General features: G+C 35.2%; 3 protein-coding genes across 5 annotated transcripts; 1 reads left to right on the plus strand and 2 right to left on the minus strand.

The window, feature by feature from the left end:
• Positions 1 to 2275: 2275 nt before the first annotated feature.
• On the plus strand, positions 2276 to 3789 carry LOC125588655 (ethylene-responsive transcription factor CRF6-like). The gene has a single exon (XM_048760260.1). The coding sequence runs from the start codon at positions 2583 to 2585 to the stop codon at positions 3444 to 3446; it is 864 nt and encodes a 287-aa protein (XP_048616217.1). The 5' UTR covers positions 2276 to 2582; the 3' UTR covers positions 3447 to 3789.
• Positions 3790 to 7298: 3509 nt separating this feature from the next.
• LOC125588656 lies at positions 7299 to 10802 on the minus strand. 3 transcript variants are annotated; one of them, XM_048760262.1, is made up of 2 exons: positions 8852 to 10802; positions 7299 to 8328 (listed from the first exon to the last, which is right to left on the minus strand). In XM_048760262.1, coding segments are annotated over exons 1-2 (612 nt in total). In that variant the 5' UTR covers positions 9462 to 10802; the 3' UTR covers positions 7299 to 8326. The 3 variants fall into 3 exon arrangements, with proteins under 3 accessions (XP_048616219.1, XP_048616220.1, XP_048616218.1); XM_048760263.1 differs by having other exon boundaries at positions 7299 to 8147; positions 8852 to 10798; XM_048760261.1 differs by having other exon boundaries at positions 8852 to 9883.
• Positions 10803 to 13106: 2304 nt separating this feature from the next.
• Positions 13107 to 13577, minus strand: LOC125588461. Its single transcript, XM_048759814.1, has one exon. It carries the CDS (start codon positions 13575 to 13577, stop codon positions 13107 to 13109), a length of 471 nt encoding a protein of 156 aa, XP_048615771.1.
• Between the last annotated feature and the right edge of the window lie 12568 nt (positions 13578 to 26145).

Below are 26145 nucleotides of genomic sequence, written 5' to 3' on the forward strand. Positions count from 1 at the left end.
CGGGGCCGTATTGGCTGGCCCTACGTTGAGCCTTCCTTTGTATTATATGATCTCTATGAGACTATTATCAATCATCCCCCAAAAAGTGTTAAAACAGAGTGTTTGGGAGCTAATTAAGGACCGTTTCGTTGTAGTTGTAGCTACATACTTTTTTTTTTGAATTATACAGAGGTATCCTGGCCTCACAGAAATGATCCAGACTAGTCACGTGTTGCCACGTGTCGGTCCCTTGTCCCTGGCGATGCCGAAATGTTAATTCCCCAGTGGTCGAGATTCGAACCCAGGTGGCAGTACTCACAGCTGTAAACCTTTTACCACTAGAGCTAGAAGCCCCGGTTTGCAGCTACATACTTGCCTGGGAATTAATCGATTTTATAAGAAATTGTTCTGCTACTTCACTATGGTGTTAGACTGAATCCATCAAGACTCTGTTTGAATAACGACTTAGCTTTTATTTAGCATATGGTCTATGTCTTGGGGGTATATAGCTTCGTTGCTAATAATAATGATATTGATATCAACGTGTCAGGGACATATGCGTGTGTGCTGCTGCTGCCTGCAGATGTTGAAATGAAAGTGGTATACCATATTACTTATGTAAATGACGGGCTCGTGACAGAGGATGATGGAATAATTAATAAAGTTTTCTCCTTCCTCTGTATATGCAGAAAAAGCACACAAAATGAGATTTCAAGACACGAGTCCTAACGAACGCCATGCAATTTATTGTTCCATATTATATCATTTGGCTGTGTTATATTGTATTGATCTTTGCCAGGAGTACAAGACGAACACCAACTATAAAACAGACAAAAGAATTTGAAATCGCATGTAATGTAAGTAGTAGAATATTACTATTGTTTAGTAATTAAGTTAATTTAATTTGTAATTTTATCAATTAGATTATGAACCTTCTTTTTCTACTGATTCTGTTTTCCCCGACCAATTCTAGTCAAAGCTCATTTAAAAATTCTAAACTTAAAGGAAAATCTAATGTAGTTTACTTTTTTTCCCGTTTCCGACAAGAGACATTAGTAAATATTAGAGGGTGGCAGTGACTTGCCCTCCAAGCGAAAGATCATTGGTTCAAACAATTTTAAAATGACTTTTCAAATTGACACGAGACTACTACCATTACTCTCTTTTTAAACACATCAATATACTCAGGGTTCGAATGGTAAAAGTAGTTTAAGCAGGACAGATCAAACAGATCAAGCAGATCAAGCAGGACAAGTGCAGATCAAGCAGATCATGCAGGAGAAAACCATATCAAATAATTTATTGTAACTTATGAATGACAAAATCAGTTCAAAACTATAGATCATATATTAAAAACAATAAAAATGACACTTAGATATCTAAACAAATATCTTAGATGTTATAGGATCGGCCGAAATGCCTGTAAATGTTTTATAAGATACTTATACTTCTTTTATTTTCTTATTTATAAAAGTTAAATATTATATGACAAAAAATAATAAGTAGAGAATAATAATTTTGTATTGTTAAAGTTGTAAATAAAATAAAATAAAAATATTGTATTCATAAAAGTAGATAAATATATTTTTAAAGTTATGTGTTGTAACAAAGTTATTTATTGACAAACAAAAAAAAAGCAGATCAACACTACCAAATGTTGGCGGATGAGATCTGCAGATCTCCTGCTTTTTCCACAAAAAAACAAAAAATATTGAACTGCATGCGGATCTTCCGCTTGAACTGCTTTTACAAACAGAAAATGGTGAATGATGAATGTACTGCGGAAGAATGCATGTGCGGTAGAACTGCACTTGTCCCACTCCTCCATTCGAACATTCATTAGTCATTAGCATTAAAATTTATTGGTGAGTGACATCCTCGTGACCAATCTCACACGAGAAGGTCCCACACACTGGCGCATGAGTTATTGGCGTGGAAGACTTAAAATGGCTTGGAGACCAAGTTATGAAGGTAGGACAAAAGCTCCACTCTCGATACGGTAACTAACACGTGTCAGAGATATAACGTCTCAATCTGAGATGCGGAAAGCCGTTTTGGAGTCCCCAATGGGTCACGAACCGCGTTAATTTCCCTAATACAAAGACCGATGTAATTTTCCGGTTTAACATCTCTTTCGGTTTATAAACCATAATACTACAAAAATTCAGTATAATTGTAATGATTTTTAATTTTATTTTAGTGAGTTTAGATTTAGTTCATGAGTAAAAAAGAGTAACTTCCTCTATTATGAATACTGCTAAACCGGTTTGAACAAAAAATAAAAGAATACTGCTTAACCGGTTTGAATACCGCATTAATTTCTCTCTACAGTTAAACAAAAAGACACAATTTAAAAAAAACAGTAAATATTCCCAAAAATCACATTAAATAAAAATGGCCATAAAAGTAAAAGGAGAATATGGAAATAATAAATGTCATGAGTTATATATTTAAGTAAACAATGTTCCAAAGAAACGGTGAGTCTTCCTTCTTTAACATTTTGACTCATCTCTTTTCTTTCTCTCTACGATTCATCACAGTTAAAAAAAAAAATCATCTTTAGTTTCTCTCTCTTTTGGTGATTATTACAGAGAGAGAGAGAGATGGAGAGAGGATCAAGAAGAGTAAAGTTCACGGAACACTGTACGGTCAAACCGGTGCCAGCTAAACCATCCAACGGCTCTCCGAGAGTGGTCCGAATCTCTTTCACCGACCCTTTCGCCACTGACTCATCATCAAGCGACGAAGAAGAAAACGACAAGGCTTGTCCGACTCCGAGAGTGAAACGGTACGTGGAGGAGATTAGATTCGGCGAAACCAAACCCCCGAGAAAAGCTAGATGCAAGGCGGAGAAGAAAGGCTGCGGCGGCGAGAGAAAGGCTAAGGCTGACGTGTCAGCGAATCCCATAAAGTACAGAGGCGTGAGGCAGAGGCGGTGGGGATCCTTCGCGGCGGAGATAAGGGACTCCGCGAGCCGTACTCGGATTTGGTTAGGGACTTTCGCCACGGCGGAGGAAGCCGCCGTTGCGTACGATCGAGCCGCGATTCGTCTCAAGGGTCACAGCGCTCTGACTAATTTTCTGACTCCTCCTTCGCCGGGGGAAACGCCGGTTATCGATCTGAAAACGGTTTCCGGGTGTGATTCGGGGAGCCAGAGCCTCTGTTCTCCGACGTCTGTTCTTCGGTTCAACGTCAAAGAGGAAACGGAGTTGGAGACGGCGGAGGTGAAGCCTGACGTGGCGGGTTTGTTCCCGGATCCGTACTCGTTGCCGGAGTTGTCTCTCGCCGGAGAGTATTTCTGGGATTCTGAGTTTCCTCCGGCGCCGTTGTTTGTGGACGAAATCGAAATCCATAAACCTGTTCCGAACCGGAGAGAAGATGACGAACCGGAAGAGTTCTCGTTCCATTTGAGTGGAGATTTCGATGCAACTCCATGGGATGTGGACAATTTCTTCGAGCTTGATTAATTAAAAAATCGATTTTTACTGGTTCTGAGATTTTTGTGACGATGATGAAGACGTGGACGCATCTAGGCCGTGTGCTTGCTTTTTTCGTTCATTGACGTGGACTGTTCTGATCGGCTGGACGCTGGAGCGCGAGAATAGCTCCGTTTAATAGAAGTATGGTCCAACTATTGCATAATATAGATAATATGTCTATTATCTATTGCGCGAGAATATTATCTATTGCGCGATAATAGCTATTATCTATTGCGCGAGAATATTATCTATTGCAGCTTCACCCATTGATAGAAGTATGGTCCAACTATTATTTTTTTATTTTTATCATTATTTAAAATATTATTTATTATGCTTTATGCTATTAGATCTATATTTAAATTACCAATTGAAAAGAGCTAAAAAAATGTAAAACAAAAAATGTACCCGTCCTTAAAAAAAAAGGACGGATCAGAATCTAATTTAAGATAAAAAAATGTCAGTGTCGCTTAAGGTTTTTGGCCCAACATTTTCGTTATTTGCTTGTCTCAACGTGAGGAAGCACTATGTAGAAAGCAGTTGTTTATCATGTTTATATTAACAATATTTATTTATCAACTGGAGTTCCCTATCTTTTCCTTTGTTATTTCGTACTTTTCATGAATCTTTCTAATAGCATCATGTGACAAATGACAAGTCTTATGATAAACAAAATCTCCTTTTTTAGAATTTGAAGTTAAAACTCTATTTTACATGTGGAGTAAACAAATAATTAAATCCGTGGTAGTATTATAAAATTCTAACGCCGGTTTACTAATATCAGAAGCGTATTTGAACCGGTTAAAATTATATATATATATACAGTATATAGGAAAAAAGTTTTCTACCTTCACAGACTATAGGGTAATATGTCTAAAATCATAAATAATACTGAAATGTATCAATAACGACACCAACTTATTACAATTATGTCGATTTTCACCTTACGGTGTGTAATCAGATCTATTTAAAAATTATTGGGGCCAAATCAAAATTATAAAACTTAATCTGACCCAAGATAAAAAAAAACCGGATCCGACCCTTAACCCTTTCGTTTCATGTTTTACGCCATCAAATTTTGTCTTCTTATCAAGTACAAAATCACAAAGCCGACAGATCGATTTGAACAACAACCAAGTCTTTTAGTGTTCTTGATGTAAATTCAGATTTCTCATTAAAGGATAAAATTTGTTACAATCAGTTTATATACAAATGTAACCAACTAAACCAAGAATAACCAACTGGTTTACATCATAATTAAGTTGATAATAAACCAGACATTCCAGATCCTTTAACCAACTACACTAAAAGACCCCTCAAGATGGAGATATGAAGATGTTAGTCATTCCCATCTTGCTAATGAGGTCTCAGAACGGTGCAGGGTGCAACGCCTTTGTCAATGTATCAGATAGCTGATTCCCAGTCTTGACAAACATGGTTTTGAGAAACCCACATTCAGTAGCCTCTCTAGTTTTGTAACAATCCAACTCAATCCACTTAGTTCTCTCATGGAACACAGAATTGTTAGCAGTGTGTAAAGCCGAAGTGTTATCACAATAGAGATAAGCTGGAGGTTGAAATGAAACTCGAAACTCAAGAAGTAAACGAGCTAACCAGATGTGTTTCAAAAAAAAAGTGTTTCAAAAAAAAAGAGCTAACCAGATCATCTCCTTCGTTGCTAGCGCCATAGCTCGAAACTCTGCTTCAGCAGTACTACAAGACACCGTGTCTTGCTTCTTGGATCTCCAAGACAGTAAGGAATCACCTATGAACATGCAGATACCACTTAATAAGCCTGGGCATTTCGGGTATCGGTTCGGTTCGGTTCGGGTATTTCGGGTTTCAGGTAGTTCGGATAGGGGCTAGAGTATCCATTTAGTACTTGACCTATTTTCTGTTCGGTTCGGTTCGGATAGTTTCGGGTTCGGTTCGGTTCGGATAGTAAATGTAGGAACCGGAAAATATCCGGAAAAAGTTCGGTTCTCATTTGGATCCGGTTCGGGTTCGGATAGTTCGGGTAGTTCGGATAATTTGGATAAAATATTGGTTACTTAAGGTAAAATATCAAATAATTAGGATGATTTAGATAAAAAGTTTGGATATTTCGGATTACTTTGGATATTCAGATAAAACTATCCGGATAGTTTCGGATACATTCGGATAATTTGGATACTTTATAATAATTTAGTTATCCACAACTATTTTCAAATACTTTTAATAGAATTTTAAATTAAAAATATATATTTAGTGATGTTATATGTATATATAATTAATATTTTTATATATTCGGGTACCCGTTCGGTTTTCGGTTCGGTTCCGGTTCGGTTCTGTTATTTCGGATATAAAAATATAGGAACCGCTCGGATATTTGAAGGTATTGGTCCGGTTCCGGTTTCGGATATTTCGGTTCGGTTCTTCGGTGCCGGTTATTTTGTCCAGGCCTACCACTTACTGTCTTCTTGTATCTTTACATGCTGCCCAATCAGAATCCGAAAACCCACGGAGATCAAATTTTTTATCAGCTGGATAGAACAGTCCTTGGCCAATCGTGCCCTTTAGATACCTCAAAACCTTATATGCTGCGTTGAGATGAATATCTGTAGGAGCATGAGAGAATTGGCACAAAGTGTTTACCGCATTAGAGATGTCAGGTCTTGTTGTATGTAGATACATCAACTTCCCAATCAACTTTCTATAAGAAGAAGAGTCTGATAATGGAACACCTTCTTCAAGAGAGAACTTGATACTCGGATCCATTGGTGTAGTAGAAGGTTTGCATCCAAGAAGTCCAGTTGTAGACAATAACTCCAAAATGTACTTCCTTTGACACACTGATATCCCTTTAGATGATCTCGCTATCTCTAGACCAAGAAAATATTTAGCTGGACCAAGATCTCTCAGCTTGAAATGAGATTGTAACCCTCCAATGAACTTCTTGATCATACTATCATCATTGCTAACGACTAGTATATCATCCACATAAACCAAAACTCCCATTATAACACCATCCTTGTATCGCATGAACAAAGTATGATCTGAATGTGATTTAGAGAATCCCATTCCAGTTAAAGTAGAAGAGAGCTTGAGAAAACATTGTCTCGAAGCCTGTTTCAACCCATGTATTAACTTATGTAGCTTACATACTGCATTCTTGGGAAGAACTTCTCCTGTTATCTCTTCATAACCCGGTGGAATCTTCATGTATATCTCGTCAGTAAGATCACCAATCAAGAAAGCATTTGAAATGTCTAATTGATGGACTGACCAGTTCATCTTATCCGCTAGAAGCAAAAGCATGCGAACTGAGGTATGTTTGGCAACAGGGGAGAAGGTTTCTTCATAGTCTAACCCTTCCTGTTGAGTATACCCTTTTGCGACTAGTCTTGACTTAGGTCTCTCAATCGTACCATCATCATTGTATTTGATTGTATTCACCAATTTAGAACCAATTGCTTTCTTATCCGGAGGTAGAGTAGTAATGCTCCATGTCTCTGTTCTTGTCATAGCTTCAATCTCCACTCCCATCGAATCAATCCAAACCTTATGACCCTTTTGATACGCCCTAAATTAGGGAAGGATCACTCAATCGGACTTAAGGGATATGAACTCGCCAAAAGGGAGAACTGATGGATTGAATGGTGACACAATGGGTTGCGGATGGCCCAATGATACTACCAGACTTCAGTTGGTGCTTGATATGACTCACAAGTCCACCAAAAGAAGGATTTCTAAACGTTGCCTGATATGACGCACAGGTCCAACGAATTAGAGGCTGTTTACTCGGAGATAACCTCACCAAGAAACAAAGAAGTGTTCTACAAAGAACAAAGAGATAAACTCAAATAAAAGGGGAAAAAGCTTATCTTATTTCGTGGTTCTTAGGCCCTATATATAGGATTACAAGTTGTAGAAATCCAAAGAAGAATGTGCTAAAAACAAGACATAGAAACTAGAAATGAAGACTTTGACTAAAGACCGAAATTAATGATTTTTGTTGAATTCTTTTTCCCATGCACGACCAAGACTTCCTTGCTGACTCCCTCTTGGCATTCTTGATGAGAATGGGCTTGAAATGGACTGAGGAAAGGCCTAGTCGAATTTGGTGTAAAACCGACCCAAATTGAATTTGTTATGAATTTTTCTTTGGGCTGAAAAAGGCTCATTTCGCCCAGCAACTAAACCAGCTCCATCTTCAGTGTCACTTAGCTCATTCAGCTCCAAGCTAGTATCACTTAGCTCACTCAGCTCATCCAGCTCATCTACTATCACTTCAGCTGGTTTCAGCTCAAGCATACTCTCTTCAGCTGGTTCCAGCTCGTCCTCAGTCTCATCAGCTGGTTTTAGATCAGTATCCTCACCATTAATCCATCCTGGTTTGTCCTTTGTTGAAGAATCATCTGGCTCAGCCATGGTCGCATCATCCTGGCCCGGGTCTATGATCCGAGGCGCATCATTCCCTCCCTCTTGAAAAGGATTTGACCTCAAATCCATTTTACCTGTATCAAAAGGAAATGAATCAGACAAAAAGAATTTAAAAATCATGTAAAATTTAGTGAAGGAAAATTTTGGAAAGAAACTTCCTTGGAGTTTTGAAGTTGGTTTCCTCGAGTACATGCATCTCCAAGTCTTAAACTGATAAGCACGATCTCTGCTTCTGTTCCTGACACCTCTTGGAGACTGATCCTGTTTATCCTGGACACTCAAAACAAACATTAAAATACCAGGATCATATGTACAAGACAAGTATTTGTTCAGATCATAAACCAAAGTTTCTTTCCCTAGAACATGTAGCACACGTTTCAGATCACCATGAAGCCTATCAAAGTAAGTCTTGTACACCAGAATGGTGTCAGGGCACGTGATAGCACAGTTCCTAAAGAACAAATTCAAATCATGCGCAAGTTTCTCAGATTTAGAACACAAAAGATTAAGTTCAAATTGAGAATTTCTTATCCAAAGCTCAGCATGTTTATCAAAGAAGGTGTTGTAAATCAGAATGTTTTCAAAGCATGAACTACCATAGAACATTTCCAAAACGTGCCTAACTTGATCAGATTCAGAATAAGAATGGACAGGTTTCAAAACAGAATCACCACAAAAATCGGTTTCAGCTTTATGTGAATTCTGTTCCAGCAATGTGCTAACCATAAAATCTTCCAAAGCATATGAGGATGCAAACAAAATTCCAGTGATCAGTTCATGTCCATAAGATCTCAGACTAAAGCTATTTTCTTTGAAGACAAATGAATCAAACGATTTTCTAGAGCAGAAAACTAGTTGTTGCAAATCAAGCTCAAATGACTTTTCAAGATGATCAAGACCAGAAAGTTTTATGTCATTGGAACTGACTTTATCAAACAGATCAGACACAGAACTAATGATACAAAGTTCCTTACAGTGCTCTTTGAACAAAGGTGTAGGAGCTGTGCCGGGATCAAAGCAAAGTTGGTTCTCCATGATGTTGGATGTTACGCTTGGTGCTTCCGCTTCAAAGGTTGGACCAGGTTCGTCTTCCTCATCGAATATGGGACCTAGATCATCGTCCATGGGTCTCCTGGTGCCAAGAAGCAGTCCTTGATGTGAGTAGTCGAATGGTTCTTCCTTAAAATCCTGTGAAAATAGAACAAAACTACTCGGATGCTCCGGTTCAAAACAGGTTAGTCCATTAGTCTCTTCATCATCAAACATAAAATCAGATTTTGGAGATGGAAGATCACATTCATCCTCACAAATGATCAAACTTTCAATCATCTCTTCATCATACTCATCAAAAATTGGTAAAGAATCTGAAAAATCTTTTTGATCTTCAAGGTTGTTTTCAGATTTACCTTTGGATTTTTCATTGATGAATAAGGATGGCTTAGCTACAGATGCACATGTGGTTGTGCTCTTCTTTTGGATCTTGCTGACATCCTTGAGGGCTTTCACCATACCCTCCACAAGGTTGTCACAAAACTCCCGGACTTCAAACTGACTGAAAAGCCTTCTTTGATCAGCTTCAAACATCTTAACCTGAAAATTCTCAACACAAAAGGTTAACAGATAAAAATAATCCTCACACTCTCAAGTGTTTGATCTCACCCACACAAGTGTTTCTCTAAGATTTTAGTGGTCACTCAAGAGTCTCCTCTCAAAGTTCTAAGAGAACAAATCAAGTAACTCAATGGGTTTCTCCAAGCAAGCAAGAGATGAAACACAAGATAGAAAGATAAGAGAATTGATTTTGAAATCCGTATTAACCACTCCAAGGCTGGATTTCTCCTCAGCCAGCAGGATTTCTCTTCCACCACCTAGCCAAATAAATCAAACTTTTTTTTTTCTTTTCTCTTTTTTTTTTTGATAGATTATTTTTTTTTCTTTTCTTTTCTCTTTTTTTTTATAGAAGAATGGCGATAGGTAAGGTAGTGGCCCAGATTTGAGATAGAAAGATGAAGAAGAAGTGTTTAGAAATGGAAGATGAAAAAGATGGATAGATAGTACCGGTTGAGTGGCTCTGATACCACTTGATACGACCAAAATATGGATCACTCTTTCGGTAAGGTTGATATGAACTCAGGTCCGAGAGGATTGAGAACTGATGGATCGAGGGGTGACACTAAGGGTTGCGGAATAGCCCAAAGATACTACCAGACTTCGATCGTTGCCGGATGTGACGCACCGGTCCAACAAAAGAAGGATCGAAACTTGGAGATAACCTCACCAAGAAACTAAGAAGTGTTCTAAACAAAGAACAATGAGAGAAACTCATAAAAAGGGAAAAACAATCTGTTTAATTTCGTGGCTCTAAGGCCTTATTTATAGGATTACAAGTTGTAGGGATCCAAAGAAAAATGTGCTAAAAACAAGACATTGGAAATAGAAACAAAGACTTGACTAAATAAAGTCTTTGACTGAAACTTGGACTATCTCTTCATATAGCCACGACCAGGACTTTGAAAGGTGAAGAATATACTCCTGATATGGGCCAAGACATGTCCCTTTGAGGGCTGGTCGAAATCCATCTTTTCCCTTGGCCAATATTTTATCGGTTTCTCCATTTGGCCCAAACAAGCTCGTTTTTGAATCTTTTTGAAAACCATCAAGCCCAATGCTTTCTTGAACATTTAGAACATGAATAATAACCTTTGTCATGATTGAATTGACCGTTGGTTCATCAGAAAGAAGGTTAGCCATTTCGAGCTTCTCGGGTGGTCTGAATTCGCGAGAACTGAAGATCACCTGATTTGTAAATAGCATAACTATCACATATGAACTCCGTTTGATCTGATTCTTCTTCAAGAAGCTCCGTAATTGAGTTGAGAACATTCTCCAAGTGATTTCATGCGAATAGAACTCGTTTGTTGGAAGATATGAGTCAAACAATGAACATATATCATTACTGCTTTCCATGATCAAGCCATGCATGTCTGTTTTGCCCGGTGCGCTATTCAAGGGCGCATCACCTTTGCTTCTGAATATGTTTGTGGTATGAAGTCTTTGGTGATAGTATTAATGAAGGCACAGAAAGGCTCAGATATTAATGAATAAGAAATATAGTTCAACATAGGAAATGGAATATTGGAAGTCGTATTATAGCAATGAAAGTCCTGCAAGTGTTTAGGGGGTTTCTTTGGTCTGTGAGACTTTGATTCGAAAGGAACTACAGTCTCGGAAGATGATACATCAGGATTTGGATGTACATCAGACGATGTTGTTCCAGAGGGAACAACATCAGCGGTTGCAGGTGAATGAAAATGAGTAAAGAAATCTTTGGTCATGTCTTTGATGTTAGACGATGCCAAAGGGAAAATATCCTCATGAAAAAGAACATGTCTCGAGACAGAAACGACATGTGTCTCTATATCTAACAGCTTATACCCTTTAAACCCAGTGGGATATCCTAAGAAAATGCAAGCTCTAGACCGTGGTTCGAACTTATGTCTACCCTTAGGAGAAGTGGAACAATAACATAAACACCCAAAGCTTTTCAAAGAATGATAGTCAGGGGTTTTGTTAGTTAATTTCTCATACGGTGACTTGTTTTCTAGGACAGGAGTGGGAAGTCTATTGATAAGAAAGACAGCCATTAACACACAATCACCCCAAAACTCTAGAGGAATATTTGATTGAAACAAAAGAGATCTAGCTACATTCAAGATATGCTGATGCTTTCTCTCTACTACCGAGTTTTGTTGAGGTGTTTCAGGACAAGATGATATGCAACAATGCCTTTCTCAAGAAATAAATCCGTAAATTTCAATTCATGAGCATTATCAGATCTATATGCTTGAACTTTAAGTTTGTATTGAGTTTCTACCATGGCTATAAACCCGGGAAAAATATGCAATACATCAGATTTATTTTTCATCAAATATATCCAAGTAGCTCGACTATGATCATCTACAATTGTCAGAAAATATATATGATCATCAACTGTGGATGTAGAGAATGGTCCCCATGTATCAATGTGAACTAGTTCAAATGGTTTAGAACAAATATTATTCCTAGATTTGAAAGGTAAATATTTCTGTTTCGCAAGATGAAAAATATGACAAACATGTGAACTCTGTTTTTCATTTTTTAATCCTTTTAAACACAACAAAACAGAAAGAACATCAATTTTTGAACTAGATGGGTGACCCAATCTATTATGCCAAGTAGATGAATCAATTGTAAAGCTAGAACATACCGGCGGAAAGGAACAAGTGGTAGACACATCTTGTAAACAAACTGACTGAGTATTTTTATTGAAATCCATTGCATATAAATTCCCATCTTGACTACCTTGACCAATCATCAATTCCCGTGTAAGTTCCTGAATAAACCATTGATCAGAAGTAAAGCTCACTTTAGAATTCAAAGTCTTAGTTAAAACACTAACACTGATCAAGTTGAATTTAAACTCAGGAATATACAAAACATTATGCAGAGATATATCATCAGTTAGTTGAATGAATCATATGCCTTCTATATGAACTGTGTATCCATTAGGAAGAGTGACATAAGTATTCTCTAATGATCTATATTCTACATAAAGGTCTTTAGTGTGGGAGACGTGGTGAGTAGCCCCTGAATCTAATACCCAAGCTCTAAGAGACACAACCGGTTCTGTAGATACTGAAGAAACGAGCATGTCATAATAAGATTTGGAATATAGATCAAGGAAAGTACCTGAAATCTGTGAGATAACAGACACAAAATGTGAAGTCGAAGCAAAGGATTTATCAGGTAAGGACTCAATCTGTGATCCCTGAAGTTTGGAACTAAGATAAGAAATCATGGTCTGAATCTGATCTCTAGACATATCTTCCTTCAATTGATCTGACTTCTCTGTTTGTTGTTCTGAGGCAACTTGAACTGGTAGAGTAGCCAGATATGTGGAACCAATAGTCTGAGGTTTCTTTCACTTTGAAGGACCAGAACCCGGAGGGTAACCATGTAACTTGTAGCATTTGTCAGCTATATGACCCATCTTGTGACAGTGAGAACACTTAGGTTTCTGGTAGCCAGTCTGAGCCAAGAGAGTGTGAGGTTGCTCAGCAAGATTAGAGGACTGAATCTGAAATGCAGACGGATTAGCTATGCTCTTCAAGGAGTGACCAACAGATCGCTGACTCTCATCCTGATCAAGCATGTTGTATATCTCTGTTAATCCCGGTCTTGGTTTCATGTTCAATATTTGTCCACGAATATTGGCAAAGCTCTCATTAAGCCCCAAAGAAACTGAATGATCCTACTCGTTTTAGCTTCTTCTACCAGCTCCTTGACATGATCACAATTACAACGCTTCACAGTAGTAGTTCTTGTGTTCGCTAACTGCTCCCACAACGTCTTCTTCTTTGTGTAATATGTTGACAGATCAAGGTTCTCCTGCTTCGAGGTCATGATAGATTGTTTGAGTTGATACTTCCTCGGAAGATTACTCACTCGAAACCTCAAATACAAATCATTCCACATCTCAACTGCATCCTCATAGTACAAAATACTATCATATATCTCCTTATTCACTACATTCAACAACCACGCCTTCACCATACTGTTACATCGACTCCAAATCTTGAACAAATTATCAGCAATATCTGGCCTAGGAAGCGATCCATCAACAAAACTCAATTTGTTCTTCGCATCCAAACTCATTCGCATCGCAATAGACCAATTATTAATTCGTTCCATCTAAAACATGAGTAACAATCGATAGACCTGGATGATCAGCTGAGCGAAGAAAGAACGGACTGTGAACGTCAAAGATCGGGAAAGTCGAAGATCGATCGCGTATGTTCGTCATCTCATGATGTGGAGTCATCACAATCTCATTTGCAGCTAGAGGAGTTGAGATTGGAGATTGATTATGTGAAATAGGTGTAAGTCCTCTCGCTTTCCTTCCTTGCTTCACCATTGTAGAGAATCGGAGCTCGAAGATGATATGAGATCACGAAGAAGCTCGCAAAGGTGATTTGGATGCTTCCGAGATCAAATCAGCAACATAATCAGCTTCCGATCAGTAATTTGATGATGAAATCGTCAAGAAAAGAGAAGATAATCGAAAAATCTGAGCTCAATCGAAGAAATTTTCGCGGAAAAGCTCTGATACCATTTTAGTGTTCTTGATGTAAACTCAGATTTCTCATTAAAAGATAAAGTTTGTTACAATCAGTTTATATACAAGTGTAACCAACTAAACCAAGAATAACCAACTGGTTTACATCATAATTAAGTTGATAATAAACCAGACATTCCAGAGCCCTTAACCAACTACACTAAAAAAGTCGAGCGATGTATAATCACCACCACTTCCAGATTCATCATCTAGGTCTCACACCAGCTTTGAAGTCAAAACCTTTTTCTGGTCTATCGATTTGGTTAAGTTCCATTGGTCATAGAAAAATCCCTAGCCCACACAATTCGCTCAATGGCAAGAACATAGACGTTACTGATGGTGGTGATCCCGTTGTAGAGCAGCAGGACTCTACGGATCCAGAGGTTGAAGAAGAGTATCAAATACAATTGGCTTTAGAGTCAGAATTCTGAAGCTGGTCAGATCGAAGCTACGAGCAGTTCAGCTTAGGCTCTTGCCCTCTTGACAACTCTCCAGCAGAACTCGTTGCTTATCGCTACTTTATAGAATCTCAAGTGGTGTGATTGTAGTTTTGTTTTGATTTGCATTCACATAACTACAATTGTCTTGGCTATGATGACAAGAACTTGGATTTTTTTTATGACTTGCATGGTTGAATGCTTTCACAGCAGAAATATTACTCCTTTACTCTTTCTACAAGAGACGCTTGTTTCAGTCTGTGTGACATGGAAAGCTATTGTTATGAATGCATGATAGGGATTATAATCTGTTTGTTAAAACCAGATTTCAAGATGTCCTTATCTTCGCCGGTAATCTCATACATTAAACCAAATTTCTTGATGCAACTTGAACCAAATTCCATCTTCACAATTTTGTCCCGGAGAATAAGAGAAATTTGACGGCTTACAACATGAAATAGAAGGGACAAGAGTCAGGTCTTTTTAAAGTGTCGGATCCATGTTTTGACCTTGGGTTGGATTAAGTTTTCTTAATTTTTATTTAGCCCCAACAACTTAAAAAATATCTGATTACACCTTGAAAGGTGAAATCATCATAATTTTTATAAGTTAGTGCCGTTATTGGTACATTTCAATACTTCGTATAGTTTCAGATATATTGCCCTATAGTGTGTGTTAGGTAGGAAACTTTTTTCCATATATATTGTCAAAATTTTACCAGATGTCATAAGATCTATATGATATCCTAGTGGAGATTCGAGTGTGTGTAGTGTGAAGTGATTCAAGGTATAGCCGAGAGACATGTTCTCTTGTCTGCTGTTGTTTTCCACTTAAGTATTAAAGCCCATTCATGTGAAGAACCAGACCATTGAATCCCATATTAGGCCTACCAAATGCGTTCACATTCTCAAAATTCATCATAAAAAGATGACCGCAGTACTTGTGCTTCTTGTTCTTTTAAATAGTACATAAAGTAATCGTATTAGATTGCATTCTATCAAAACTTGATCGAGGCCTACGCGAAGAACTAGACAAGTGGAGTTTGGTATAATATAATTTTCGAAGGAAAATAATTGCGTTGTCTTCTTGTTAATTGGCAGTTTTCTATTTTGTACTGTGGTCCGTTCATATGGTTACGACAAAGGTCTAGAAACACACGGTTTTATTATTCTTGACGAGTCCATCACATATTTACAAATATTACAAGTAGAACTTGCCGAATCCCAAAGAATATGCAATAAAACAAAACATAGAGATGCACATAGTCAGGAACCACTTGCAAGTTGAAGAACATGTAAAGCAACGGAGCATTTAATGCCTGCGGCTTGGACCGACCATATGAAAAAAGGAACAAGATTCAAGAAACAAAAGGAAATAGTAATGCCGATACAAAATTCAAAATTTAGCCAATTATAGTTCTGTATTTCAATTCAAACTGCGTGGGATATTTAGACCAGATAGTTTAGTCAAAGGTTGGGCCACAGAGATTGAGAGGTGAAGCAAGTTGGCCAGTGGCAACAAATTTAATATTCCATTGGACCCAATAAGATCTTTCAACTCCTCTCAGGACGCCTTTACAAAGTTATCGCCGTTTCTTTAAGGTGAAAAAGAAGCTTAAAAGGAAAAATATAATTCGTTACACAAAAAGATCATATAAAGCATGTGTTTCTATTCATATTTAAAACTGTGTCAAAGAGCTCACTGTGATCGTCAAAGCTGTAATCGATTCTCTTATTGGTAATAAAGAAGCATTACATTGTTCATCGAGTTCTAGATAGCTAAAACCTATCATAGAAGGGGAAATCACACATATCAAATTATGCCAATTTTCCTGCTGGGAATATTGTACCACGAGCAACAGTTGATCTTTGGTGTTGAGCGTTTCAAAGTAAAGCATAAGTGGAGATCTAAGCAGCTGCATATTCAGAATAGGCTTATGTGTGGTCGGTGTTGTGTTCACAATTTGTTCTGCAACACTTTGTGGTTTACTTTTATATCCATATTAAAGTGCTAAAATAACTGATTTTTCCTGTTTTCTAAAAGCTGGTGCGGACGGTAACAGAACAACATACCATGGAGTCATGGAGACATCACAGAAGCAACAGTACACATCAACAGACCCGACAGAGAAGAACATTTCTTCTTACCCTTCTAAAGAAAAGACTGTTTAATCTAATTGTTGCGTACATAAATAAGTAAACTAAAAGCTACGGTTTTTAGTCTTTTGTACAGATATGAAGATAAAGGAAAATAAAAGTATCAACGGATTTAAGAAACAAATGTATAAGACTGCAAATAATATATGATTTGTGTTCTAAAATATTTTTTTTTCTTATTTGCCTAATCAAGATAAAAAAACACTGAATAATGTTTTAATAAAATATATATAGATGAAACTATTTTTAGTGGTAGGATAAATATTAAATATATAGTAACCAATAGTCGACCAAGTAAACAAAAAAAGAACCAGATGTCAAAAAAAGAAAAGAAGAAGCAAATTCGACCAAAAAAAAAAAAAAAAAGAAGAAGCAAACACGCAAGTATATAACTATGAAAAGGAAACTACTTTGAAGTGTGTCAAAACATAAACCCAACTATTGTTAAACGCAGCACAACGAACATCACAGCCTCAAGAGAAGGATGGTATATAAGAAACCCCCCCCCCCCAGGACATGTAGTTTTGTATTAACAAATTACCCACCAACTTAAACAACACAAATGATTCAGTCTCAACACAATCAAACAAATGATTCTGCTAATAATTAATACATAATCAAAATATATATAAAAATATTAATTAAAATGTAGTGATGCTACGTAATATAACTTGAGTTTAATGAAAAGTTTAACAAAGAGAAAATAGTTTAGTATAAATTACACAATATTTAAACATATCCAAAATAAATAGAGAAGTCTATAAGATTGGAAAGGAGAAAAATAACAATAAAATAATTGAAATAACACTTAATGATTATTACATAATTAAAATATAAATTTTATAAGAAAGTAACAATATTTCATGAATCAAACATAATATCATGCATATTACTATCATTAAAGAATCAACACACTCCTGAATAAGCAAAATGGCACCACACACATGAACTTTGAAATTAAAGTGAATAGTTAAAAAAATTGAGATGAGTGCCATAATACACAACAACTCTACAAAGAACACATCAGCGCATAATGATAATTGATGACATAAAAAAATCAAACAAAATCAAGTAATTGCACTGTACAAATTAAAAAAATATTCATCCAGAGAATCACATTTATATTATTATACGATTTAGTCAATCACAACAACTTCAGCTCTGAATATCATATAACCGTATGTAAGGTAAAATCACATGCAAATAAAGATTCACAAAACATATAACCAACCCTTTGATTCTAAAACAAATGGCAATTGGAATTAAATCAAAATCGGCTAATATAAGAGAATATTCTATCATTTGTGTATTTTTTTTATAGGTATTATATTCTTCGTAATAAAAAATAAAGTATTCTTCATATTTTTTTCTCGATTTTAAGGCATCCCTATTGTATAATTTGCAGGTGTTAGTTAGAATGCTGCAAGATAAGGACTCGCCAAGGAGACTAACAAAATTTTCTTTGATATTTAACATTTTAGCAACTTCTTTAAAGCTTGCTCTTTCTATAATATTCATAGATTATGTAACGCAGAGACTGATGCAGTGGCAAATTCAACGCTCTTTTTTTTTAAACTTGCCCTTCTTTTGTATCGGGTAAACTTGTTTTTAGTTTAATGAATCGTAGTTTTGACTAGAAAAATGTGATTATGTATAATAATATTTGCTTGGTCTTTACGACATTATAGCTTCATTGTAACAAAAGCAATCCATGTTTAACTTTTAAATGGATTCTCAAAAATTAAATGAAATGTGTCTAGGCAGTATACATATCTCTCTCTGCAAAAATGTCGAAACACTATATCTAATTATTACAAGTATACATATCTCTCTTTGTAAAATGTAGGAACACTATATCTAATTATAGCAAATTATTTCAAAATCAACAAATATAATACAAAATGTTACAAAATACTCTGATATAAAATTCTAATATATTCTTATCCATATATTGGATTTTTACTTTCTTTTAAAATAATTTTAGGAATAATGATGCGAGAGTGATTAATGCATCTTTATATGTTAGACGAATACTTTATTTTACAAGATAATAAAATTAATTTAAATTTCACTAGAATATATTCTATCATCGAAATCCGGCATGTAGCGCTGGGTTTCCCTAGTAACCAATAAACAAATTCTATAAAGTTGTTTCCTTTTCACAAGTTTGTACTGTAGTGTCTCTCTCTAAAAACATCCAACTTAAATTTAATAGTATATATCTGATTGATCACATCAGATCAAATACCATTAATTTTTGTTTTCATTACTATCTTTCGGAGTTAAATTTTATGCATTATCATAAATAAACATTACTAGGTGGTTGTCAGCGAATTTACGGATATAAATATTGTACGAAAATATATATTATGTATACAATGTCATAAATTTTGAATAATAATTATAAACATTAAACATATAAACTTTACAAATAGTTTGAAAATCAGTCGTAAAGTTTCTATAAATTTGTTGTAAAAATATCCGATGAATATTTAGTAATAACAAATGTTTGTGGAATTATATATGTAATTATCACATTAACTTCACCGACACATATTATGCATCTTCTTTGGCCCCTTCTTATTTTTCTCATTATCATTTTTTTCATTTTTATAATTTTTTTGCTAATGTTTTCCTAATTTTCTACATATTTTTTGCCAAATATTTATTTCTCTCTCTAAATAGTAATGCAAAACATATAATCAATAAAAATCCATCTTATAACTCTTTTCAATCATAATATTACTTTATTCACTATATTTGACTTAAATGCAAAATATTTTTTAAATCAAGGTTCTCATATGTTTCGTTAAATATAATTCGTCCAATCTTCAAAACCTAAATATTAATAAAGCATATATGAAAATTATAATAGATTAATAATTATTAGAGATACGATGATTTTTTTATATGAATATGAAGTCATTATATCAATTTTTATAAATTGTTCTATTCAATATTTTATGTAGTATATAAATAAAAAAATAATTGATTAAAAATTATTACACTTTCTATAACTTTGAAAATTAGCTACCACTAATTAGATCTAATTAAAACAATAAAAAAATATAAAAAGTTTCGTTCATTATATTATTTAGTTTATAAATATAAAAAAGAATTGATTAAACGTTAATATTCTTTTTATAATTTCAACAATTAGTTTCATAAATAATTAATTGTAAAATAATTTAGATTATTTGACAAGTGATATCAACTGTACTAGATTTATTTGTTATGTTAAATCTAAACTAAAATAAATAATATTAAAATTTATTGACCAAGTAAATCATGACAATTTTCTTAAAATCGACATGTATGAAAAAAAATCTATGATTGACAACTAAGCATAAAACTAGCTTCACTTGGGTGGTCAAGGACCATAATCTATGATCGACAACTAAACAAAAAATAATTAAGTGACTTGTCATTTGATATATAGGAGGATATATTTTTAACTCTATTACATTTGATTTTTCTGAATATATATATATATATACAAAAAAATATCTAGCAAAAATAAAAAATAAAGGAGCGGGTTGAGCAATATGGACCGTCTGATTCAAAGTACATATGTGATCGGTCACGTGAATGAAAGATAAGTTCCCGTAACCAAACCATTAACTGCGTACCGGAAACTAAACCGATGGAATGAATTTATTTTGATGTCACATACCGGCAGTGGATAATGATTGAACCGGCCTTTACGTCGGAGAGATTGTAGCCATGGCAGGAGTGTGGTGCGCTGCTGAAGGAGGCTCATGAGCATGTGGAGATTCACCTCTCACTCCAGGTTCTCCGATCGAGCTTAGCGATGGTGGAGATGAAGACATCGGAGAAGAAAATCGGTGAGAGTGTTAAAGACATCTTCAAAATCTTGTGAGATTTGAGCTTTTGGAGAAATCGCTTTCCAAGGTGATTAATGTGGGCTGTAAAGCAAATCGTGATAGAATTGAATTTGCTTGGTCAGTTGATTTCCGGAGTGGAACATTACGAAGTTAGAGTTAGCTTGGAAGGTGATGTCCTCAAGTGGTGGTACAATGTGGAATTTGTTCACAGGACAAGAAGGAACTCCACTTGATGATGGCCATTGCTGGAGAAAATACGAGCAGAAAGATATTCATGGGTACAAGAACCCTAGGTTTTTGTTTTCTTTGTTTGGAAGTTTTCCTCTGTTTTGTCAAGACAGAAGATAGTATATATAGGTTCACAAGAGATTGTCTAGCTGCGAAGCAAGTTTTAAAAATTCAGGCACATATTCTGATTCTGTGTGGAAGAAGGATGAAACAGAAAGGATCAAAGCAAATGAATGGTTCCATGATACTCTATTATTATAAAGTAGAGTTCCCTCTCTCCTCCTTCCGCTACGACAGATTCCACCTAGGACGTTGCGGCACGTGTGAAACCGCAGCGTTTCATTAATGTATACATTGTGTTTGGTTTTGGGCTTCGCAAAACAATTTTGTGGGCTTTAACGTTTTAATCATCAAATCTGGCCCGATAGCGAGATATGAATATCATCTTCCCCAAAGTCGACACTCAAATTTAGGATTCATGTTCTTCTTATATCTCAGACTCCAGCAATGTTCTTCTTCGTTCTCTGACATCAACAATGGCGCTTCGAGCTGTTGGGGTGTATATGCTCTTACCGTATGAAAATGTTATTATGTTCTTAATCTAATGTTCATAGTTAGATTAAACTATTCCGCCGTACTGTTGATTGCTATACAACCCGGCTCTGAAAGTCAAACTCTGTGCTCTCTACTTGATTTCTCCACTAAAATTCAACTTTATTTCTATATATATAAAGTACACTTTTCTCTTTTTTTTGACATGTGTAAGGAGGAGTTTGATGACATGTGTTCTCGTATTATTATTTTTTACATTTTAGGTTCTTCGTGTTTTAGATTACTGCAATTTATCCCGCTATTTTCTAATTGTGAACTATCTAAACCTTCTCACATTAAGTATCATTATAGTTTAAGAATCTATTTTATTGGTCACTAATTTTTTTTTTAAAAATAAAATAATATAAATATATTTTAAATATTTAATTTATTCACAACTAAAAATAGCATAAACTTTTATTATTTTATTATTTTTACTATTTTCTATTATTTCTTTTACAAATTATATATTTATTTTACTATTAAGATTATAAAATAACCAAACTAAGAATATTACTGATTACATAACAACTAATATGTTTATCTTTCTAATCAAATCAAAATTTAATCTATGAATCAAATCATACACTAAGATGTTTCATTTTTACTTCGATATGTACATTACGATTCTATATCTACTTAGCTGCTAAGAAAAAAAGGGGTTTGTTTGATTATAATTCAATAATAAAAAAGTAAAATCACAAGGAATAGCCACAAAAATACATAAAAATTACGAAGGAAGAAAAATAACCAAGGCTAACTGATTTGAGAAGCTCAAATCCAACGGTTATTTCTCATTAGAAGCTTGAAGAATCTGGAGGAAGAACAGTCAATTACCCATGATGGAACGAACCAGCTTTGCTTTGAAATAAAGAGAGATGATCTTGTCCGAAGAGCCAAAGGGAGCTATTGCAATGATGCAGAAAACAAAAGAGTAGTTTGGACAGTGATGATCAATTTCAACGAAGCTATTTGTAACGAGCACTTTGATTGTGGATGCACCTTTAGACTAGTAGAAAGCTAGTGTAAACTCAGTCTCATTTGCTGTTTAGTTCCATTACGCTGATTCTTGAATATTGTTTTGCAGTAAGTTGAATCATGGCTCAACGACTACGAAGCTTACATTCCATCGCAGCTTTCTCGATGCAACTGTGACCAAGACATTCTTGAAGCTATGCCTAGGGTCGTCCATGACACTTATCTCTATCAACGAACGTCATTCAATACCGGATGGAGGGACAGTCATCTGGAGAAGAGACTACAGAACTTGGACTCTGTTGGAATTGATCTGCTAGTATGGGCAAGATATAGGAGTCCAAGCTCTCTCGTGTGGGTCTTTCTCAAGCTCTCTCGTGTGGGTCTGTCTCATTTTCCTCTAGAAAGAAAGAATGAATAAATTATTGTGCACTATATTGGCTCAGAAAACGAGTTGCAATGAATTCTACACACAAAAAAAATCAAACCGGAATCTTCGAATTCCTACAAAACCACAAAACAATTTATTTGAATAAGCAATAAATCATTCTTTTTATTTTCTCATATTACTGATTACATAACAACTAATATGTTTATCTTTCTAATCAAATCAAAAATTTAATCTATGAATCAAATTAGACACTAAGATGTTTTATTTTTACTTAGATGTATACATTACGATTCTATATCTACTTAGCTGCTAAGAAAAAAAGGGGTTTGTTTGATTATAATTCAATAAATCAAAAAGTAAAATCACAAGGAATAGCCACAAAAAAACATAAAAATTATGAAAGAAGAAAACTAACCAAGGCTAACTGATTTGAGCTTGTTTATTGTGGTTGACTTTGCTGAGAACACACATTTATATATATTGTCAACTAACTTTGGAGAAACATTTAAAAAACATTAAAGGGTTTTCCAAGGAAAAACATCTTGTCAAACACCACTGAGCATGAAGAAAGATAGAGGAGCAAAAGAAACAGAAAGAAGGAAACAAAAAGAACAATATGACATCATAAGCTAATTTTATATACAAATATGTCATATGTGTATATTGTTTGAACTATGGACACTACTGAAAGTTGCCATTCGTTGTAATAACTTCTCTCTAGCACATATATATTGTGAAATTAAATCACATGTAACTTACATGTGTGATATTAGCGCTCATATTACTGTAACTACATGTTCCATCTATCTCTCTCTTTATATGCATGTACAATATCAATCACATGTAATACTATTTATATTGCGAACTTAAATCACATGTAATTAGCTATAACTATGCATGTGGCATCTCTCTAGCAGGTAATCGCATGTGATAATATGTATATTGTGAACATAAATCACATGTAAATTTTATGCTTGATATTAGCGCTCATATATAGTACAAGTTTTGTCTTGATTAGTATGAATCATCAAGTCTCTTCTTTTCACACTCTTAGTTAGCTAACCCCCTTGATGCAAATCATATGTCTGAGAGAGAGAGAGAGAGAGAGAGAGAGAGAGAGAGAGAGAGAGAGAGAGAGAGAGAGAGAGAGAGAGAGAGAGAGAGAGAGAGAGAGAGAGAGAGAGAGAGAGAGAGAGAGAGAGGAGAGGAAGAGAGATAGAGAAGAGAGAGAGAGAGAGAGAGAGAGGAGAGAGGCTCTAGAGAGAGAGAGAGAGCTAGAAGAGAGAGCGAGAGATAGAGATAGAGGAGAGAGAGATAGGCTCTCTAGCCTAGCTCTCTCTCTCTCTAGCTCTCTCTTCTCGATATCTCTCGTAGCTTCCTCTAGCTCTCTCTCTCTCTCTCTCTCTATCTCTCGCGAGGATCTCTCTATCCTATCTCTATCCTCTCTCTCGCTATTCTCTCTCTCGCTCTGTCTCTCGATCTCTCGTCCCCCTGGTTTGCCTCCGGTCAATTTTACCGAACTCCCTTTCTTTTGATTTTCTTTTGTAATTTTTTTTGTTTTTTTTTTTATCATCATTGTATAATGTATACAGCAGTATCATTTTTTTATGTATATTCATTACAGGTGTATTTCGTGGTTTCAATAGCTCTTAAGTCCTTCTCACTAACAAATTTTAAATATTGTATGTCACAATTTTTGGTTTAATGAATTCCAATCAAACAAATAACCCTTTTTTAGCAGCTAAGTATATTTAGAATCATAATGTATATATATAAGTAAATATGAAAAATCTTAGTGTATGATTTGATTCGTAGATTAAATTTTGATTTGATTCGTAGGTTAAATTTTGATTTGATTAAAAAGAGAAACATATAGTTGTTATGTGATCAATAGAGAAAATAAAATAAAAACAATGATTTGTTGCTGAGTCAATTGTTGTTTTGTGGTTTGTAGAAATTTGAAGATTGCGTTTTGATTATTTTTGTGTGAAATTCATTCCAAATCGTTTTCTGGGCCAATAATTCATTACTGGCTGATTCTAAGATATTGTTTGGTGATTTTGCATAAAATAGAAATATTGTGTTTGACTTTTATTTTGATTTGTTCCACAACAACTCTCTCCATCCAACAATGTTGAAGAATTTCTAAAGCTATTCCTCTAGTTGGCTTATTACGAAAAAGAAACTAAATTGATAGTATTTGGGAATCCAAGCTCACTGCTGATGATTTATCTTAAATACAGGCTTGATTCTCTCAACACCCAGACCCCTATACGGTCCATGCTTTGGCTTTCAGAACATGAATGGTAGAAGAAGAATGAAATCTCTCGACACTCATGGAATTGTATCTACACAATCAACAACATATTCTCTGGTATACTTTGAGAAAATCTTCTAGAATGCATAAAATAAAAGAGTTCTTCTCTAGTGATATATGTTTACTCGAGGCATATTCTGAGAAGGCAAACAGATTTTTCTTGAGCTGATTTAAATTCATCGTCCTAATTAATGATGCCATATACATGGCCCTAATAGAGGCATTCAGCTTTCCATGTGAACCAGACAAGGCGATTCAAGTCATTCGAGACATGATGAGTCGTGAAATTCAACCTGACTCTTGCCACTATGAAAATAGATAGAAGATGTTATTTGCAATCTAGTTATGACAAAGACTAACAGGCAAACATTAATGCAGATAGATAGATTGAAAAAAAAAGTTCGCATTATGATCTACTCAACTCACATATGATTTTCCTATGGATACAACATTGTTCTATTAGACACAAATATCCCAAATCGGTAGTTAGAAGAGATCCTAAACAATTTATAAGATAGATGGACCACTCCAATAATCACCAATTAGTTTTAGGTTTGAAATCCATCTAACTTAACATGGTATCAGAGTCCGATCCACGCAATCCAACCCGATCTATATCGATCTTGCCCAAAGTTGGCATCGATCCTTGCCCGAATATTCCGAAATTGACGTTCGTTCCTCTAGTATAGTTTGTCGTAAGAAAAAACAACAATACATTGTCCTACAGTCATTATACAAAGGCGAGAATATACTTTAACATAACACAATGTAACCAAGCATCAGTCATTACAGATTTCAATAACTCTCCATAGAAGATACTTGCATCAGCCAACCGCAACAAAACAAAATCAATTTCCCTTAACTCTAACCAAACTAGATTACCAAGATCTATATTTATACATTAGCCTTGGTCCTATCGACATAAATAGGATGATATCTTTCCCTTAGTACTTTCTTCATCTGTAATACAATGTCAAGATTTGTGAGGAAATACGATAAGGAACTTCACTTGATGATGACATATATTTTTTGGAGAAATATGGTCGAGAAGATACTCATGACCCAAGAACACCCTAGGGTAAATTAATCATTACAAGGGTGTAAGTTCTCTTTGTGGGCACATCTGAAATTTTACTCTGGTTTGCAAATACAGAAAAAATACTCTGTTTAGTTA

This window comes from Brassica napus, chromosome C6 (genome assembly GCF_020379485.1).
Source record: "Brassica napus cultivar Da-Ae chromosome C6, Da-Ae, whole genome shotgun sequence".
In the NCBI taxonomy this organism is placed as follows: Eukaryota; Viridiplantae; Streptophyta; class Magnoliopsida; order Brassicales; family Brassicaceae; genus Brassica; species Brassica napus.

Bases quoted from the DNA above. Each gene is read 5' to 3' on its own strand.
- LOC125588461 (XM_048759814.1), bottom strand. From the start codon at position 13,577: ATGCGAATGAGTTTGGATGCGAAGAACAAATTGAGTTTTGTTGATGGA.
- LOC125588656 (XM_048760261.1), bottom strand. From the start codon at position 8,168: ATGTTTGTTTTGAGTGTCCAGGATAAACAGGATCAGTCTCCAAGAGGT.
- LOC125588655 (XM_048760260.1), top strand. From the start codon at position 2,583: ATGGAGAGAGGATCAAGAAGAGTAAAGTTCACGGAACACTGTACGGTC.